Here is a 14,032-nt window from a genome sequence, read left to right on the forward strand (position 1 = left end):
AAAGAGACGGGGGGGGAAGAGACGGGGGGGGAAGAGACGGGGGGAACAGGGTGGAAGAGACGGGGGAAGAGATGGGGGGGAAGAGATGGGGGGGAAGAGATGGGGGGGAAGAGACGGGGGGGGAAGAGACGGGGGGGGGGAAGAGACGGGGGGGGAAGAGACGGGGGGGAAGAGACGGGGGGGGAAGAGACGGGGGGGGAAGAGACGGGGGGGGAAGAGACGGGGGGGGAAGAGACGGGGGGGGAAGAGACGGGGGGGGAAGAGACGGGGGGGAAGAGACGGGGGGGGAAGAGACGGGGGGGGAAGAGACGGGGGGGGAAGAGACGGGGGGAACAGGGTGGAAGAGACGGGGGAAGAGATGGGGGGGAAGAGATGGGGGGGAAGAGATGGGGGGGAAGAGATGGGGGGGAAGAGATGGGGGGGAAGAGATGGGGGGGAAGAGATGGGCGGGGAAGAGATGGGGGGGAAGAGATGGGGGGGGAAGAGACGGGGGGGGAAGAGACGGGGGGGGAAGAGACGGGGGGGGAAGAGACGGGGGGGGAAGAGACGGGGGGGGAAGAGACGGGGGGGAAGAGACGGGGGGGAAGAGACGGGGGGGGAAGAGACGGGGGGGGGGGAGAGACGGGGGGAAGAGAAGGGGGGGGAAGAGACAGGACGGAAAAGAGACGGGGGGAAAAGAGACGGGGGGAAGAGATGGTGGGGAAAGAGACGGGGGGGGAAAGAGACGGGGGGGGAAGAGACGGGGGGGGAAGAGACGGGGGGGGGGGAGAGACGGGGGGGAAAGAGACGGGGGGGAAAGAGACGGGGTGGAAAGAGACGGGGGGGAAAGAGACGGGGGGGAAAGAGACGGGGGGAAGAGACGGGGGGAAGAGACGGGGAAAGAGACGGGGGGGGAAGAGACGGGGGGGGAAGAGACGGGGGGGAAGAGACGGGGGGGAAGAGACGGGGGGGAAGAGACGGGGGGGAAGAGTCGGGGGGGAAGAGACGGGGGGGAAGAGACGGGGGGGAAGAGACGGGGGGGAAGAGACGGGGGGGAAGAGACGGGGGGGGGGAGAGACGGGGGGGAAAGAGACGGGGGGGAAAGAGACGGGGTGGAAAGAGACGGGGGGGAAGAGACGGGGGGGAAGAGACGGGGGGGAAGAGACGGGGGGGGGTGGAAAGAGACAGGGGGGAAGAGACGGGGGAGAAGAGATGGGGGGGAAGAGACGGGGGGGAAGAGACGGGGGAGGGGGGAAAAGAGATGGGGGGACAGGGTGGAAGAGACGGGGGAAGAGATGGGGGGGGAAGAGATGGGGGGGGAAGAGATGGGGGGGTGAAGAGACGGGGGGTGAAGAGACGGGGGGTGAAGAGACGGGGGGGGAAGAGACGGGGGGGGGAAGAGACGGGGGGGGAAGAGACGGGGGGGGAAGAGACGGGGGGGGAAGAGACGGGGGGGGAAGAGACGGGGGGGGAAGAGACGGGGGGGGAAAGAGACGGGGGGGGAAGAGACGGGGGGGGAAGAGACGGGGGGGGAAGAGACGGGGGGGGAAGAGACGGGGGGGAAGAGACGGGGGGGGAAGAGACGGGGGGGGAAGAGACGGGGGGGGAAGAGACGGGGGGGGAAAGAGACGGGGGGGGAAGAGACGGGGGGGGAAAGAGACGGGGGGGGAAGAGACGGGGGGGGAAGAGACGGGGGGAACAGGGTGGAAGAGACGGGGGAAGAGATGGGGGGGAAGAGATGGGGGGGAAGAGATGGGGGGGAAGAGACGGGGGGGGAAGAGACGGGGGGGGGGAAGAGACGGGGGGGGAAGAGACGGGGGGGAAGAGACGGGGGGGGAAGAGACGGGGGGGGAAGAGACGGGGGGGGAAGAGACGGGGGGGGAAGAGACGGGGGGGGAAGAGACGGGGGGGGAAGAGACGGGGGGGAAGAGACGGGGGGGGAAGAGACGGGGGGGGAAGAGACGGGGGGGGAAGAGACGGGGGGAACAGGGTGGAAGAGACGGGGGAAGAGATGGGGGGGAAGAGATGGGGGGGAAGAGATGGGGGGGAAGAGATGGGGGGGAAGAGATGGGGGGGAAGAGATGGGGGGGAAGAGATGGGCGGGGAAGAGATGGGGGGGAAGAGATGGGGGGGGAAGAGATGGGGGGGAAGAGATGGGGGGAGGAGAGATGGGGGGAGGAGAGATGGGGGGAGGAGAGATGGGGGGAGGAGAGATGGGGGGAGGAGAGATGGGGGGAGGAGATGGGGGGAAAGAGATGGGGGGAACGGGGTGGAAGAGACGGAGGGGGCAAGAGACGGGGGGAAGAGATGAGGGGGAAAGAGATGGGGGAAAAGACAGGCGTTAAGAGATGGAGGAATGGGGGGGAAAGAGACGGGGGGGGGAAGAGATGGAGGGGAAGTGAGCGGGGGGGAAGAGAGTAGGGGGGAAGAGAGCGGGGGGAAGAGACTGGGGAAGAGATGGGGTAAGAGACGGCGGGAAGAGACGAGGGGAAGGGGGAAAGAGAGCAGGGGGAAAGAGAGCGGGGGGTAAAGAGGGGTGGGAGGGGGGCCAAGAGAGTCGGTGAAAGAGAGACGGGGAAAGAGAGGGGGGTGGGGGGAGAAGATATGGGGGGTAAGAGAGCGGGGGGGGAACTGGGGGGGAAGAGACGGGGGGAAGAGACGGGGGGAAGAGACGGGGGGGAAGGGGGAAAGAGAGCACGGGGAAAGAGAGCACGGGGAAAGAGAGCGGAGGGAAAGAGAGCGGGGGGTAAAGATGGGGGTATAGAGGGGTGGGAGGGGAGGAAAGAGAGTCGGTGAAAGAGAGGGGGTTGGGGGGAGAAGAGATGGGGGGGAAGAGAGTGGGGGGGGATCTGGGGGGGGAAGAGACAGGGGAAGAGACGGGGGAAGAGACGGGGGGAAAAGAGACGGGGGGGAAAGAGACGGGGGGGAAAGAGACGGGGGGGAAAGAGACGGGGGGGGAAAGAGACGGGGGGGAAAGAGACGGGGGGGAAAGAGACGGGGGGGAAAGAGACGGGGGGGAAAGAGACGGGGGGGAAAGAGACGGGGGGGAAAGAGACGGGGGGGAAAGAGACGGAGGGGAAAGAGACGGGGGGGAAAGAGACGGGGGGGAAAGAGACGGGGGGGAAAGAGACGGGGGGGAAGAGACGGGGGGTAAAGAGACGGGGGGAAAGGAGACGGGGAGGAAAGAGACCGGGGGAAAAGAGACGGGGGAAAAGAGACGGGGGGAGGAAAGAGACGGGGGGAGGAAGAGACGGGGGGAGGAAGAGACGGGGGGAGGAAGAGACGGGGGGAGGGAAGAGACGGGGGGAGGGAAGAGACGGGGGGGGGAAGAGACGGGGGGAAGAGACGGGGGGGGAAGAGACGAGGGGGCAAGAGACGAGGGGGGAAGAGACGAGGGGGGAAGAGACGAGGGGGGAAGAGACGGGGGGGGAAGAGACGGGGGGGGGGGGGGAAGAGACGGGGGGGGGGGGGAAGAGACGGGGGGGGGAAGAGGGTAGGGGGGGAAGAGAGTAGGGGGGAAGAGAGTAGGGGGGAAGAGAGCGGGGGGAAGAGACAGGGGGTAAGAGATGGGGGAATGGGGGGTAAAGAGACGGGGAGGAAGAGACGGAGGGGAAGAGAGCGGGGGGGAAGAGCGTGGGGGGGAAGAGAGTGGGGGGGAAGAGAGTGGGGGGGAAGAGAGTGGGGGGGAAGAGAGTGGGGGGGAAGAGAGTGGGGGGGAAGAGAATGGGGGGGAAGAGAGTAAGGGGGAAGAGAGTAAGGGGGAAGAGAGTAAGGGGGAAGAGAGCAGGGGGAAGAGACGGGGGGAAGAGACGGGGGGAAGAGACGGGGGGAAGAGACGGGGGAAGGGGGAAAGAGAGCAGGGGGAAAGAGAGCGGGGGGGAAAAGAGCGGGGGGAAAGAGAGCGGGGGGGAAAGAGAGCGGGGGGAAAGAGGGGGGTAATGAGAGGGGGGTAAAGAGGGGTGGGAGGGGGGAAAGAGAGGCGGTGAAAGAGAGACGGGGAAAGAGGGGGGTGGGGGGAGAAGAGATGGAGGGGAAGAGAGCGGGGGGGGGAAGAGACAGACGGGGGGCAAGAGACAAGGGGGCAAGAGACGAGAGTCAAGAGACGGGGGGAAAGACACAGGGGGTAAGAGATGGGGGAAAGGGGGGGAAAGAGACGGGGGGGAAGAGACGGGGGAAAAGAGACGGGGGGAAAGAGACGGGGGGAAAGAGACGGGGGGGAAAGAGACGGGGGGAAAGAGACGGGGGGGAAAGAGACGGGGGGGAAAGGGACGGGGGGGCGAAAGGGACGGGGGGGGGGGAAGGGACGGGGGGGGGGAAGAGACGGGGGGGGGGAAGAGACGGGGGGGGGGGGAAGAGACGGGGGGGAAGAGACGGGGGGAAAGAGACGGGGGGGGGAAAGAGACGGGGGGGGGGAAAGAGACGGGGGGGGAAAGAGACGGGGGGGGGAAAGAGACGGGGGGGAAAGAGACGAGAGTAAAGAGACGTGGGGAAAGACACAGGGGTAAGAGACGGGGGGAAAGAGACGGGGGGAAAGAGACGGGGGGAAAGAGACGGGGGGAAAGAGACGGGGGGAAAGAGACGGGGGGGGAAGAGACGGGGGGGAAGAGACGGGGGGGAAAGAGACGGGGGGGAAAGAGACGGGGGGGAAAGAGACGGGGGGGAAAGAGACGGGGGGGAAAGAGACGGGGGGGAAAGAGACGGGGGGGAAAGAGACGGGGGGGAAAGAGACGGGGGGGAAAGAGACGGGGGGAAAGAGACGGGGGGGGAAGAGACGGGGGGTAAAGAGACGGGGGGAAAAGAGACGGGGAGGAAAGAGACCGGGGGAAAAGAGACGGGGGAAAAGAGACGGGGGAAAAGAGACGGGGGGAGGAAAGAGACGGGGGGAGGAAGAGACGGGGGGAGGAAGAGACGGGGGGAGGAAGAGACGGGGGGAGGGAAGAGACGGGGGGAGGGAAGAGACGGGGGGAGGGAAGAGACGGGGGGAGGGAAGAGACGGGGGGGGGGGGAAGAGACGGGGGGAAGAGACGGGGGGGAAGAGACGAGGGGGCAAGAGACGAGGGGGGAAGAGACGGGGGGGAAAGAGACGGGGGGGAAAGAGACGGGGGGGAAAGAGACGGGGGGGAAAGAGACGGGGGGGAAAGAGACGGGGGGGAAAGAGACGAGAGTAAAGAGACGTGGGGAAAGACACAGGGGGTAAGAGATGGGGGAATGGGGGGGAAAGAGCCGGGGGGGGAAGAGACGGAGGGGAAGAGAGCGGGGGGGGGGGGGGGGAAGAGAGTATGGGGAAAGAGAGCGGGGGGAAGACAGCGGGGAGTGGGGGAAAGCGAGGCAGGGAAGGGGGAGAGAGCGAGGGAAGAGAGCGGGGGGTAAGAGACGGGGGAAGGGAGTGGGGAGGGAACGGGGGGGAAGAGACGGGGGGAAGAGATGGGTAGGGAGAGACTGGGGGGCAAGAGATGGGGGGGAAGAGATGGGGGGGAAGAGATGGGGGGGGAAGAGCCGGGGGGAAAAGAGACAGGGGGAAGAGATGGGGGGAAAGAGTCGGGTGGGGGGAAGAGAGCGGGGGGGGGAAGAGCGGGGCGGGAAGAGACGGAGGGGAAGAGAGCGGGGGGGAAGAGAGTAGGGGGAAAGAGAGCGGGGAGTGGGGGAAAGAGAGGCAGGGAAGGGGGAGAGCGCGAGGGAAGAGAGCGGGGGGTAAGAGACGGGGGGAGAAGGGAGTGGGGAGGGAACGGGGGGGAAGAGACGGGGGGGAAGAGATGGGTGGGGAGAAGCAGGGGGAAAGACATGGAGGGGAAGAGACGGGGGGAAGAGATGGGGGGGAAAAGCGACAGGGGGAAGAGATGGGGGGAAAGAGTCGGGTGGGGGGAAGAGAGCGGGGGGGGGAAAAGAGCGGGGGGAAGAGAGGGGGAAGAGATGGGGGAAGAGACGGGGGGAAGAGACGAGGGGAAGGGGGAAAGAGAGCAGGGGGAAAGAGACCGGAGGGAAAGAGAGCGGGGGGTAAAGAGGGGGGTAAAGAGGGGTGGGAGGGGGGGAAAGAGACGGGGTGGAAAGAGACAGGGGGGAAAGAGACGGGGGGGAAAGAGACGGGGGGGAAAGAGACGGGGGAGGAAGAGACGGGGGAGGAAGAGACGGGGGGGGAAGAGACGGGGGGGGAAGAGACGGGGGGGGAAGAGACGGGGGGGGAAGAGACGGGGGGGAAGAGACGGGGGGGAAGAGACGGGGGGGAAGAGACGGGGGGGAAGAGACGGGGGGGGTGGAAAGAGACAGGGGGGAAGAGACGGGGGGAGGAAGAGACGGGGGGAGGAAGAGACGGGGGTAGGAAGAGACGGGGGGAGGAAGAGACGGGGGGAGGAAGAGACGGGGGAAGAGACGGGGGGGAAGAGACGAGGGGGGAAGAGACGAGGGGGGAAGAGACGAGGGGGGAAGAGACGAGGGGGGAAGAGACGAGGGGGGAAGAGAGTGGGGGTGAAGAGACGGGGGTGAAGAGACGGGGGGGAAGAGACGGGGGGAAGAGACGGAGGAGAAGAGAGCGGGGGGGAAGAGAGTGGGGGGGAAGAGAGTGGGGGGGGGGGAAGAGAGTAGGAGGGAAGAGAGTAGGGGGGAAGAGAGTAGGGGGGAAGAGAGTGGGGGGAAGAGAGTAGGGGGGAAGAGAGTAGGGGGGAAGAGAGTAGGGGGGAAGAGAGTAAGGGGGAAGAGAGTAAGGGGGAAGAGAGTAAGGGGGAAGAGAGTGGGGGGGAAGAGAGCGGGGGGAAGAGACGGAGGAAGAGACGGGGGGAAGGGGGAAAGAGAGCAGGGGGAAAGAGAGCGGGGGGAAAAGAGCGGGGGGAAAGAGAGCGGGGGGGGGAAGAGAGCGGGGGGAAAGAGAGCGGGGGGGAAAGAGAGCGGGGGGGAAAGAGAGCGGGGGGGGAAAGAGAGCGGGGGGGAAAGAGAGCGGGGGTAAAGAGAGCGGGGGGGGAAAGAGAGCGGGGGGGAAAGAGAGCGGGGGGGAAAGAGAGCGGGGGGGAAAGAGAGCGGGGGGGGAAAGAGAGCGGGGGGGAAAGAGAGCGGGGGGGAGGAGAGCGGGGGGGGGAAGAGGGGGGTAAGGAGGGGTGGGGGGGGGAAGATAGGCGGTGAAAGAGAGACGGGGAAAGAGGGGGGTGGGGGGAGAAGAGATGGGGGGGAAGAGAGCGCGGGGGCGGGGGAAGGGACAGACGAGGTGCAAGAGACGAGAGTCAAGAGACGGGGGAAAGACACAGGGGGTAAGAGATGGGGGAATGGGGGGGAAAGAGCCGGGGGGTGAAGAGACGGAGGGGAAGAGAGCGGGGGGGAAGAGACGGGGAAGAAACGGGGGGGAAGAGTCGGGGGGGAAAGAGACGGGGGGGAAAGAGACGGGGGGAAAGAGACGGGGGGAAAGAGACAGGGGGAAAGAGACGGGGGGAAGAGACGGGGGGAAGAGACGGGGGGGAAAGAAACGGGGGGGAAAGAGACGAGAGTAAAGAGACGTGGGGAAAGACACAGGGGGTAAGAGACGGGGGGAAAGAGACGGGGGGGAAAGAGACGGGGGGGAAAGAGACGGGGGGGAAAGAGACGGGGGGAAAGAGACGGGGGGGAAAGAGACGGGGGGGGGGAAAGAGACGGGGGGGGAAAGAGACGGGGGAGAAAGAGACGGGGGGAAGAGATGGGATGAAGAGACGGGGGGAAGAGACGGGGGGAAGAGACGGGGGGAAAGAGACGGGGGGGAAGAGATGGTGGGGAAAGAGACGGGGGGGCGACGGGGGGGGCAAGTGACGAGAGTAAAGAGACGTGGGGAAAGACACGGGGGTAAGAGATGGGGGAATGGGGGGGAAAGAGCCGGGGGGGGAAGAGACGGAGGGGAAGAGAGCGGGGGGGGAAAGAGAGTAGGGGGAAAGAGAGCGGGGGGAAGACAGCGGGGAGTGGGGGAAAGTGAGGCAGGGAAGGGGGAGAGAGCGGGGGGTAAGAGACGGGGGGGAAGGGAGTGGGGAGGGAACGGGGGGGAAGAGACGGGGGGAAGAGATGGGTGGGGAGAGACAGGGGGAAAGAGATTTGGGGCAAGAGACAGGGGGAAGAGATGGGGGGGGGGGAAGAGCCGGGGGGAAAAGAGACAGGGGGAAGAGATGGGAGGAAAGAGTCGGGTGGGGGGAAGAGAGCGGGGGGGGGGGGGGGGGAAGAGACGGAGGGGAAGAGAGTAGGGGGAAAGAGAGCGGGGAGTGAGGGAAAGAGAGGCAGGGAAGGGGGAGAGCACGAGGGAAGAGAACGGGGGGTAAGAGACGGGGGGGAAGGGAGTGGGGAGGGACCGGGGGGGAAAGAGATGGGGGGAAGAGATGAGTGGGGAGAGACAGGGGGAAAGAGATGGGGGGGAAGAGACGGGGGGAAAAGAGACAGGAGGAAGAGATGGGGGGAAAGAGTCGGGTGGGGGGAAGAGAGCGGGGGGGGGAGCGGGGGGGGAAGAGACGGGGGGGAAGAGAGCGTGGGGGAAAGAGAGCGGGGGGGAAGAGAGCGGGGGGGAAGAGAGCAGGGGAAAGAGAGCAGGGGAAAGGGAGGGGGGAAAGAGCGGCAGGGAAGGGAGGGGAGAGGGGGGGGAAGAGAGCGGGGGGGTAAGAGACGGGGGGGAAGTGAGCGGAGGGGGAACGGGGGGGAAAGAGACGGAGGGGGAACGCGGGGGAAAGAGACGGGGGGGGGGAAGAGATGGGGGGGAGACAGGGGGGAAAGAGACAGGGGGAAAGAGTCGGGGGGAAGAGAGTGTGGGGGGAAGAGAGCGGGGGAGCGAATGGGGGGGGGAAGAGACGGGTGGGGAAAGAGACGGAGGGGGAAAGAGATGGAGGGGGAAAGAGATGGAGGGGGAAAGAGACGGGGGAAGAGAGCGGGGTATAAGAGACGGGGAAAGAGAGCAGAGGGGGAAGGGGGGGGGGGAAGAGACGGGGGGAAAGAAACAGGTGGAAGAGATGCGGAGAAAGAGACGGGGGGGGGAAGAGAGCGGTGGGGGGGAAGAGAGCGGGGAGGGGAAGAGAGCGGGGAGGGGAAGAAAGTGGGGGGGAAAGCAAGCAGGGGGGAAAGCAAGCAGGGGAAAGAGAGCGGGGGAAAGAGAGCAGGAGAAAGAGAGCAGGAGAAATTGAGGGGGGAAAAAAGAGGCGGGGGAGAGAGAGAGAGAGTTAAAGGCTGGGGAGAGAGACAGAGACAGAGACAGAGACAGAGAGGGAGACAGAGACAGAAAGAAAGAAAGAAAGAAAGAAAAAAAAGAAAAGAAAAGAAAGAAAAAAAAGAGGGATAGAAAAAAAAGAGGGAGAGAAAAAAGAGAGGGAGAGAGAGTAATGCAGTGAGGTCATATGTGGTGCTCTTCCAGTTGGAGAACACTTTAGCGGTTCAGGACATTCAACCTCGGACCTTCGGGTGACCAGCCTCCAAGACGGACTTAGGATAGACAAAGTGGCTGAACAGAGGCTGATAACCAAGTTCAATAGCAATTGGGATGGCATCAATTGGGACCTTGGGTTCATGTTGCAACACACACACACAAACCTACAGACAGATAACTCACACAGACTCTTTCTCATACACAAGCTCTCTCTCTCTCTCTCATACACTCCCCCATTCACATCCAAAGCATAAGCAGCTGAGATACTTTCAAAAGCAAGTCATCACAGAGAGATTGAAGGGATTCATAGAGGAGTTGAAAGAGTTATCCCAGAGATAAATGATCAAGGTTTTCGAATCATGAGGAATGTGTATAATATAAAATTGATCTATGTTATTTAGCTGAACGAAGACCACTGAATTAAAAGACAAAGTCTTGTTTCAAAATGGTGCCAAATTTGTGGGAGAGCAGCTGATATGACTTGGGTAGAGAGAAACTACATCATGATAAATATTTAAGTAGGTGGAGATGGTAGGGGTTTATAGTGAAAAGGAAAATCTAGGAAAACATTTTTCTCAAAGAAATGATCAAACATTAGGATTGTATCTCTGGTAAAGGCAATGGAAGCAAAAATGTTGGAATAACTTATAGAACAGTCAATATAGCAATACTTATAATGAAGACTGTAGGTTCTTCCAAAATATTGAATTTGATATCTGCTGATTTGGAATGGCTTCACACAGTGTAAATCAATGATCAGACTAGTAATTTTCATTACCTGGTTTATGAACTATATGAGAAATAGATCTCTGCCTTGGGTTAACTGCAGGCTCAACATCGTCAAGTGCACTCTGTCAGTAAAGTAAATTAATTTTAAAAAAGGATTACAACATTTGCAGAAATTCACTTTAAACCATAAATATGAATATTTTAAAATCACACAATTATATTTCTTTTTCTGCATAAAACTTCTACTGCAAAATTTGAGAGAGCCCAGAAGTTATATTTTATGAAACAAGCCTCACTGCTCAACAAAGGTAATGCATTATAAATCTGTCCAGATTACAGACAATGTTGTCATATTATATATATTCTGTAATAAAGAACACTGGAGAAAATTAAAAAAATCAAGATCATACCAGAGTTGAGGGAATATGTTTTTCAGAAAAGGTTGAGAAAACTGAGAAGGCTAAGATTATTTTAAGATTATGGAAGCGTTTGATCACGTGGATACAGAGAATAAGTTTCCATTAGCGAGAAATACCTAATCTAGGGATCACAAATATAAAGGATTGTGATCATTAAGATCAATATTGAATTCAGGAGAAATTTATTTGCTCAATGTCAAGTCAAATCACTTTGATACCTTTAAGGCAAAACTCGATAAGCACACGAGAGAAAGGATTAAAGGGATATGCTGTTAAATTTAAATAAAGAGTGGTAGGTGGAGGCTCATTTAGAAAATAGACAGTTGGGCCAAATAGTCTATTTCTGTGCTTTATACTCTACAGAATTATGGTTCCACCAGAAGATGTTTTGAGATAATACACAATATAAGTGCAAGATTTGGGAGAAGATTTGTAGCTCGGGTGCTCGTTGTTGTGGTTCTGTTCGCCGAGCTGGAAGTTTTTGTTGGAAATGTTTCGTCCCCTGGCTAGGCGACATCATCAGTGCTTGGGAGCCTCCTGAGAAGCGCTTCTTTGATGTTTCCTCCGGTGTTTATAGTGGTCTGTCCCTGCCGCTTCCGGTTGTCAGTTTCAGCTGTCCGCTGTAGTGGTTGGTATATTGGGTCCAGGTCGATGTGTTTGTTGATGGAGTTTGTGGATGAATGCCATGCCTCTAGGAATTCCCTGGCTGTTGTCTGTCTGGCTTGCCCTATGATAGTAGTGTTGTCCCAGTCGAATTCATGTTGCTTGTTGTCTGCGTGTGTGGCTACTAGAGATAGCTGGTCGTGTCGTTTCGTGGCTAGTTGATGTTCATGGATGTGGATCGTTAGCTGACTTTCTGTTTGTCCTATATAGTGTTTAGTGCAGTCCTTGCATGGTATTTTGTACACTACATTAGTTTTGCTCATGTTGGGTATCGGGTCCTTCGTTCTGGTGAGTTGTTGTTTGAGCGTGGCTGTTGGTTTGTGTGCCGTTATGAGTCCGAGGGGTCGCAGTAGTCTGGCTGTCAGTTCTGAGATGTTCCTGATGTATGGTAGTGTGGCTAGTCCTTTTGGTTGTGGTATGTCCTCGTTCCGTGGTCTTTCTCTTAGGCATCTGTTGATGAAGTTGCGCGGGTATCCGTTTTTGGCGAATACCTTGTATAGGTGTTCCTCTTCTTTTTGCAGTTCTGGTGTACTGCAGCGTGTTGTGGCCCTTTTGAATAGTGTCCTGATGCATCTTCATTTGTGTGTGTTGGGGTGGTTACTACAAGGGTATACAGGAAAGCCACACACACAGACCAAGTCCTAAATTATGAAAGTAACCACCCCAACACACACAAACGAAGCTGCATCAGGACACTATTCAAAAGGGCCACAACACACTGCAGTACACCAGAACTGCAAAAAGAAGAAGAGGAACACCTATACAAGGTATTCGCCAAAAACGGATACCCGCACAACTTCATCAACAGATGCCTAAGAGAAAGACCACGGAACGAGGACATACCACAACCAAAAGGACTAGCCACACTACCATACATCAGGAACATCTCAGAACTGACAGCCAGACTACTGCGACCCCTCGGACTCATAACGGCACACAAACCAACAGCCACGCTCAGACAACAACTCACCAGAACGAAGGACCCGATACCCAACATGAGCAAAACTAATGTAGTGCACAAAATACCATGCAAGGACTGCACTAAACACTATATAGGATAAACAGGAAGACAGCTAACAATCCGCATACATGAACATCAACTAGCCACGAAACGACACGACCAGCTATCTCTAGTAGCCACACACGCAGACAACAAGCAACATGAATTCGACTGGGACAACACTATTATCATAGGGCAAGCCAGACAGACAACAGCTAGGGAATTCCTAGAGGCATGGCATTCATCCACAAACTCCATCAACAAACACATCGACCTGGACCCAATATACCAACCACTACAGCGGACAGCTGAAACTGACAACCGGAAGCGGCAGGGACAGACCACTATAAACACCGGAGGAAACATCAAAGAAGCGCTTCGCAGGAGGCTCCCAAGCACTGATGATGTCGCCTAGCCAGGGGACGGACCATTTGCAACAAAAACTTCCAGCTCGGCGAACAGAACCACAATAAGTGCAAGAATTATAATGTAACTGAAGTATGTATATCTCTACTGAAGCATTCAAATTAAAACCTACCATTTCTTTCATAAAGTATAGTCCAAAAATATTTGGAGATTGACTCCAGCAGGAGTTAGCCCTTAATTCAAGAGAGTTGGAGTATAAAAGTTGAAAGTCTTAATGCGAGTGGCTTGGAGGGGCCTTTGCAAGTGGTAGTGTTCCCATGGATCTGTTGCCCTTGTCCTTCTAAATGGAAATGATCATGGGTTTAGAAGGTGCTTTCCAAGGATCCTTAGTGAGTTTCTGCAGTGTATCTCACTGCTGCTGCTGAGTCAGTGGAGGAGGGAATGGATGCTTGTGAACATGGTCTCTATCAAGCAGGCTGCTTTGCTCTGAATGGTGTCAAGATTTTTGAATTTTGTTGGAGCTGCACTCATCCAGGCAAGTGGAGAGTACTCCACCACACATCTCTCTTGTGCCTTGTTGATGGTGAACAGGCTGGGGAGTCAGGAGGGGAGTTATTCGCTGCAGTATTCCTTGCCTCTGATTTGCTTTTGTAGCCACTGTATTCATTTATTTTTTGTTTTAATTCTTTTTTTCATTCAGTCACAAGATGTGGGTGTCGTTGCATAGGCCAACATTCTTTGTATATTCCTAATTGCCCAGAAGTCAATGGTAAGTCTAGTTGAGTTTCTGGTTATTTATAGTGGGGGGGATTCAGTGATGGTAACACAATTAAAGGTTGAGGCATGGTGGTTAGTTGGTCTCTTACTGGAGATGGTTATTGCTTGGCATTTGTGTGCTGTAAATGATACTTGCCACTTGTCAACCCAAGCCTAGAAATTGTTTGTATCTTACTCCATTTGAACATGGACTGCTTCAGGAGTTATAAGACCATAAGACCATAAGACATAGGAGTGGAAGTAAGGCCATTCGGCCCATCAAGTCCACTCCGCCATTCAAACATGGCTGATGCGCAGTTCAGCTCCACTTACCAGCGTTCTCCCCGTAGCCCTTAATTCCTCTAGACAACAAGAATCTATTAATCTCGGCCTTGAAGACATTTAGCGTCCCGGCTTCCACTGCACTCCGTGGCAATGAATTCCACAGGCCCACCACTCTCTGGCTGAAGAAATGTCTCCGCATTTCTGTTCTGAAATGACCCCCTCTAATTCTAAGGCTGTGTCCACGGGTCCTAGTCTCCTCGTCTAACGGAAACAATTTCCTAGCATCCACCTTTTCCAAGCCATGTATTATTTTGTACGTCCCTATTAAGTCTCCCCTTAATCTTCTAAACTCCAACGAATACAATCCCAGTATCCTCAGCCGTTCCTCATATGTTAGACCTGTCATTCCAGGGATCATCCGTGTGAATCTCCGCTGGACACGTTCCAGTGCCAGTATGTCCTTCCTGAGGTATGGGGACCAAAACT

The 14,032-nt window shown here is 58.1% G+C and overlaps 1 protein-coding gene across 1 annotated transcript in view; it reads right to left on the bottom strand.

Moving 5' to 3' along the window:
• lrrk2 (leucine-rich repeat kinase 2) overlaps positions 1-14,032 on the bottom strand; it is a 160,452-nt gene that overhangs the window by 85,666 nt on the left and 60,754 nt on the right. The window contains exon 22 of the mRNA XM_043713611.2: positions 10,107-10,179. Within this exon, the coding sequence (XP_043569546.1) occupies positions 10,107-10,179 (73 nt within the window). The remainder of the gene's footprint in view (positions 1-10,106; positions 10,180-14,032) is intronic.

Source organism: Chiloscyllium plagiosum, unplaced genomic scaffold (genome assembly GCF_037043375.1).
Source record: "Chiloscyllium plagiosum isolate Xiang-an unplaced genomic scaffold, Cpla_swu_hap1 HiC_scaffold_23, whole genome shotgun sequence".
NCBI lineage: Eukaryota > Metazoa > Chordata > Chondrichthyes > Orectolobiformes > Hemiscylliidae > Chiloscyllium > Chiloscyllium plagiosum.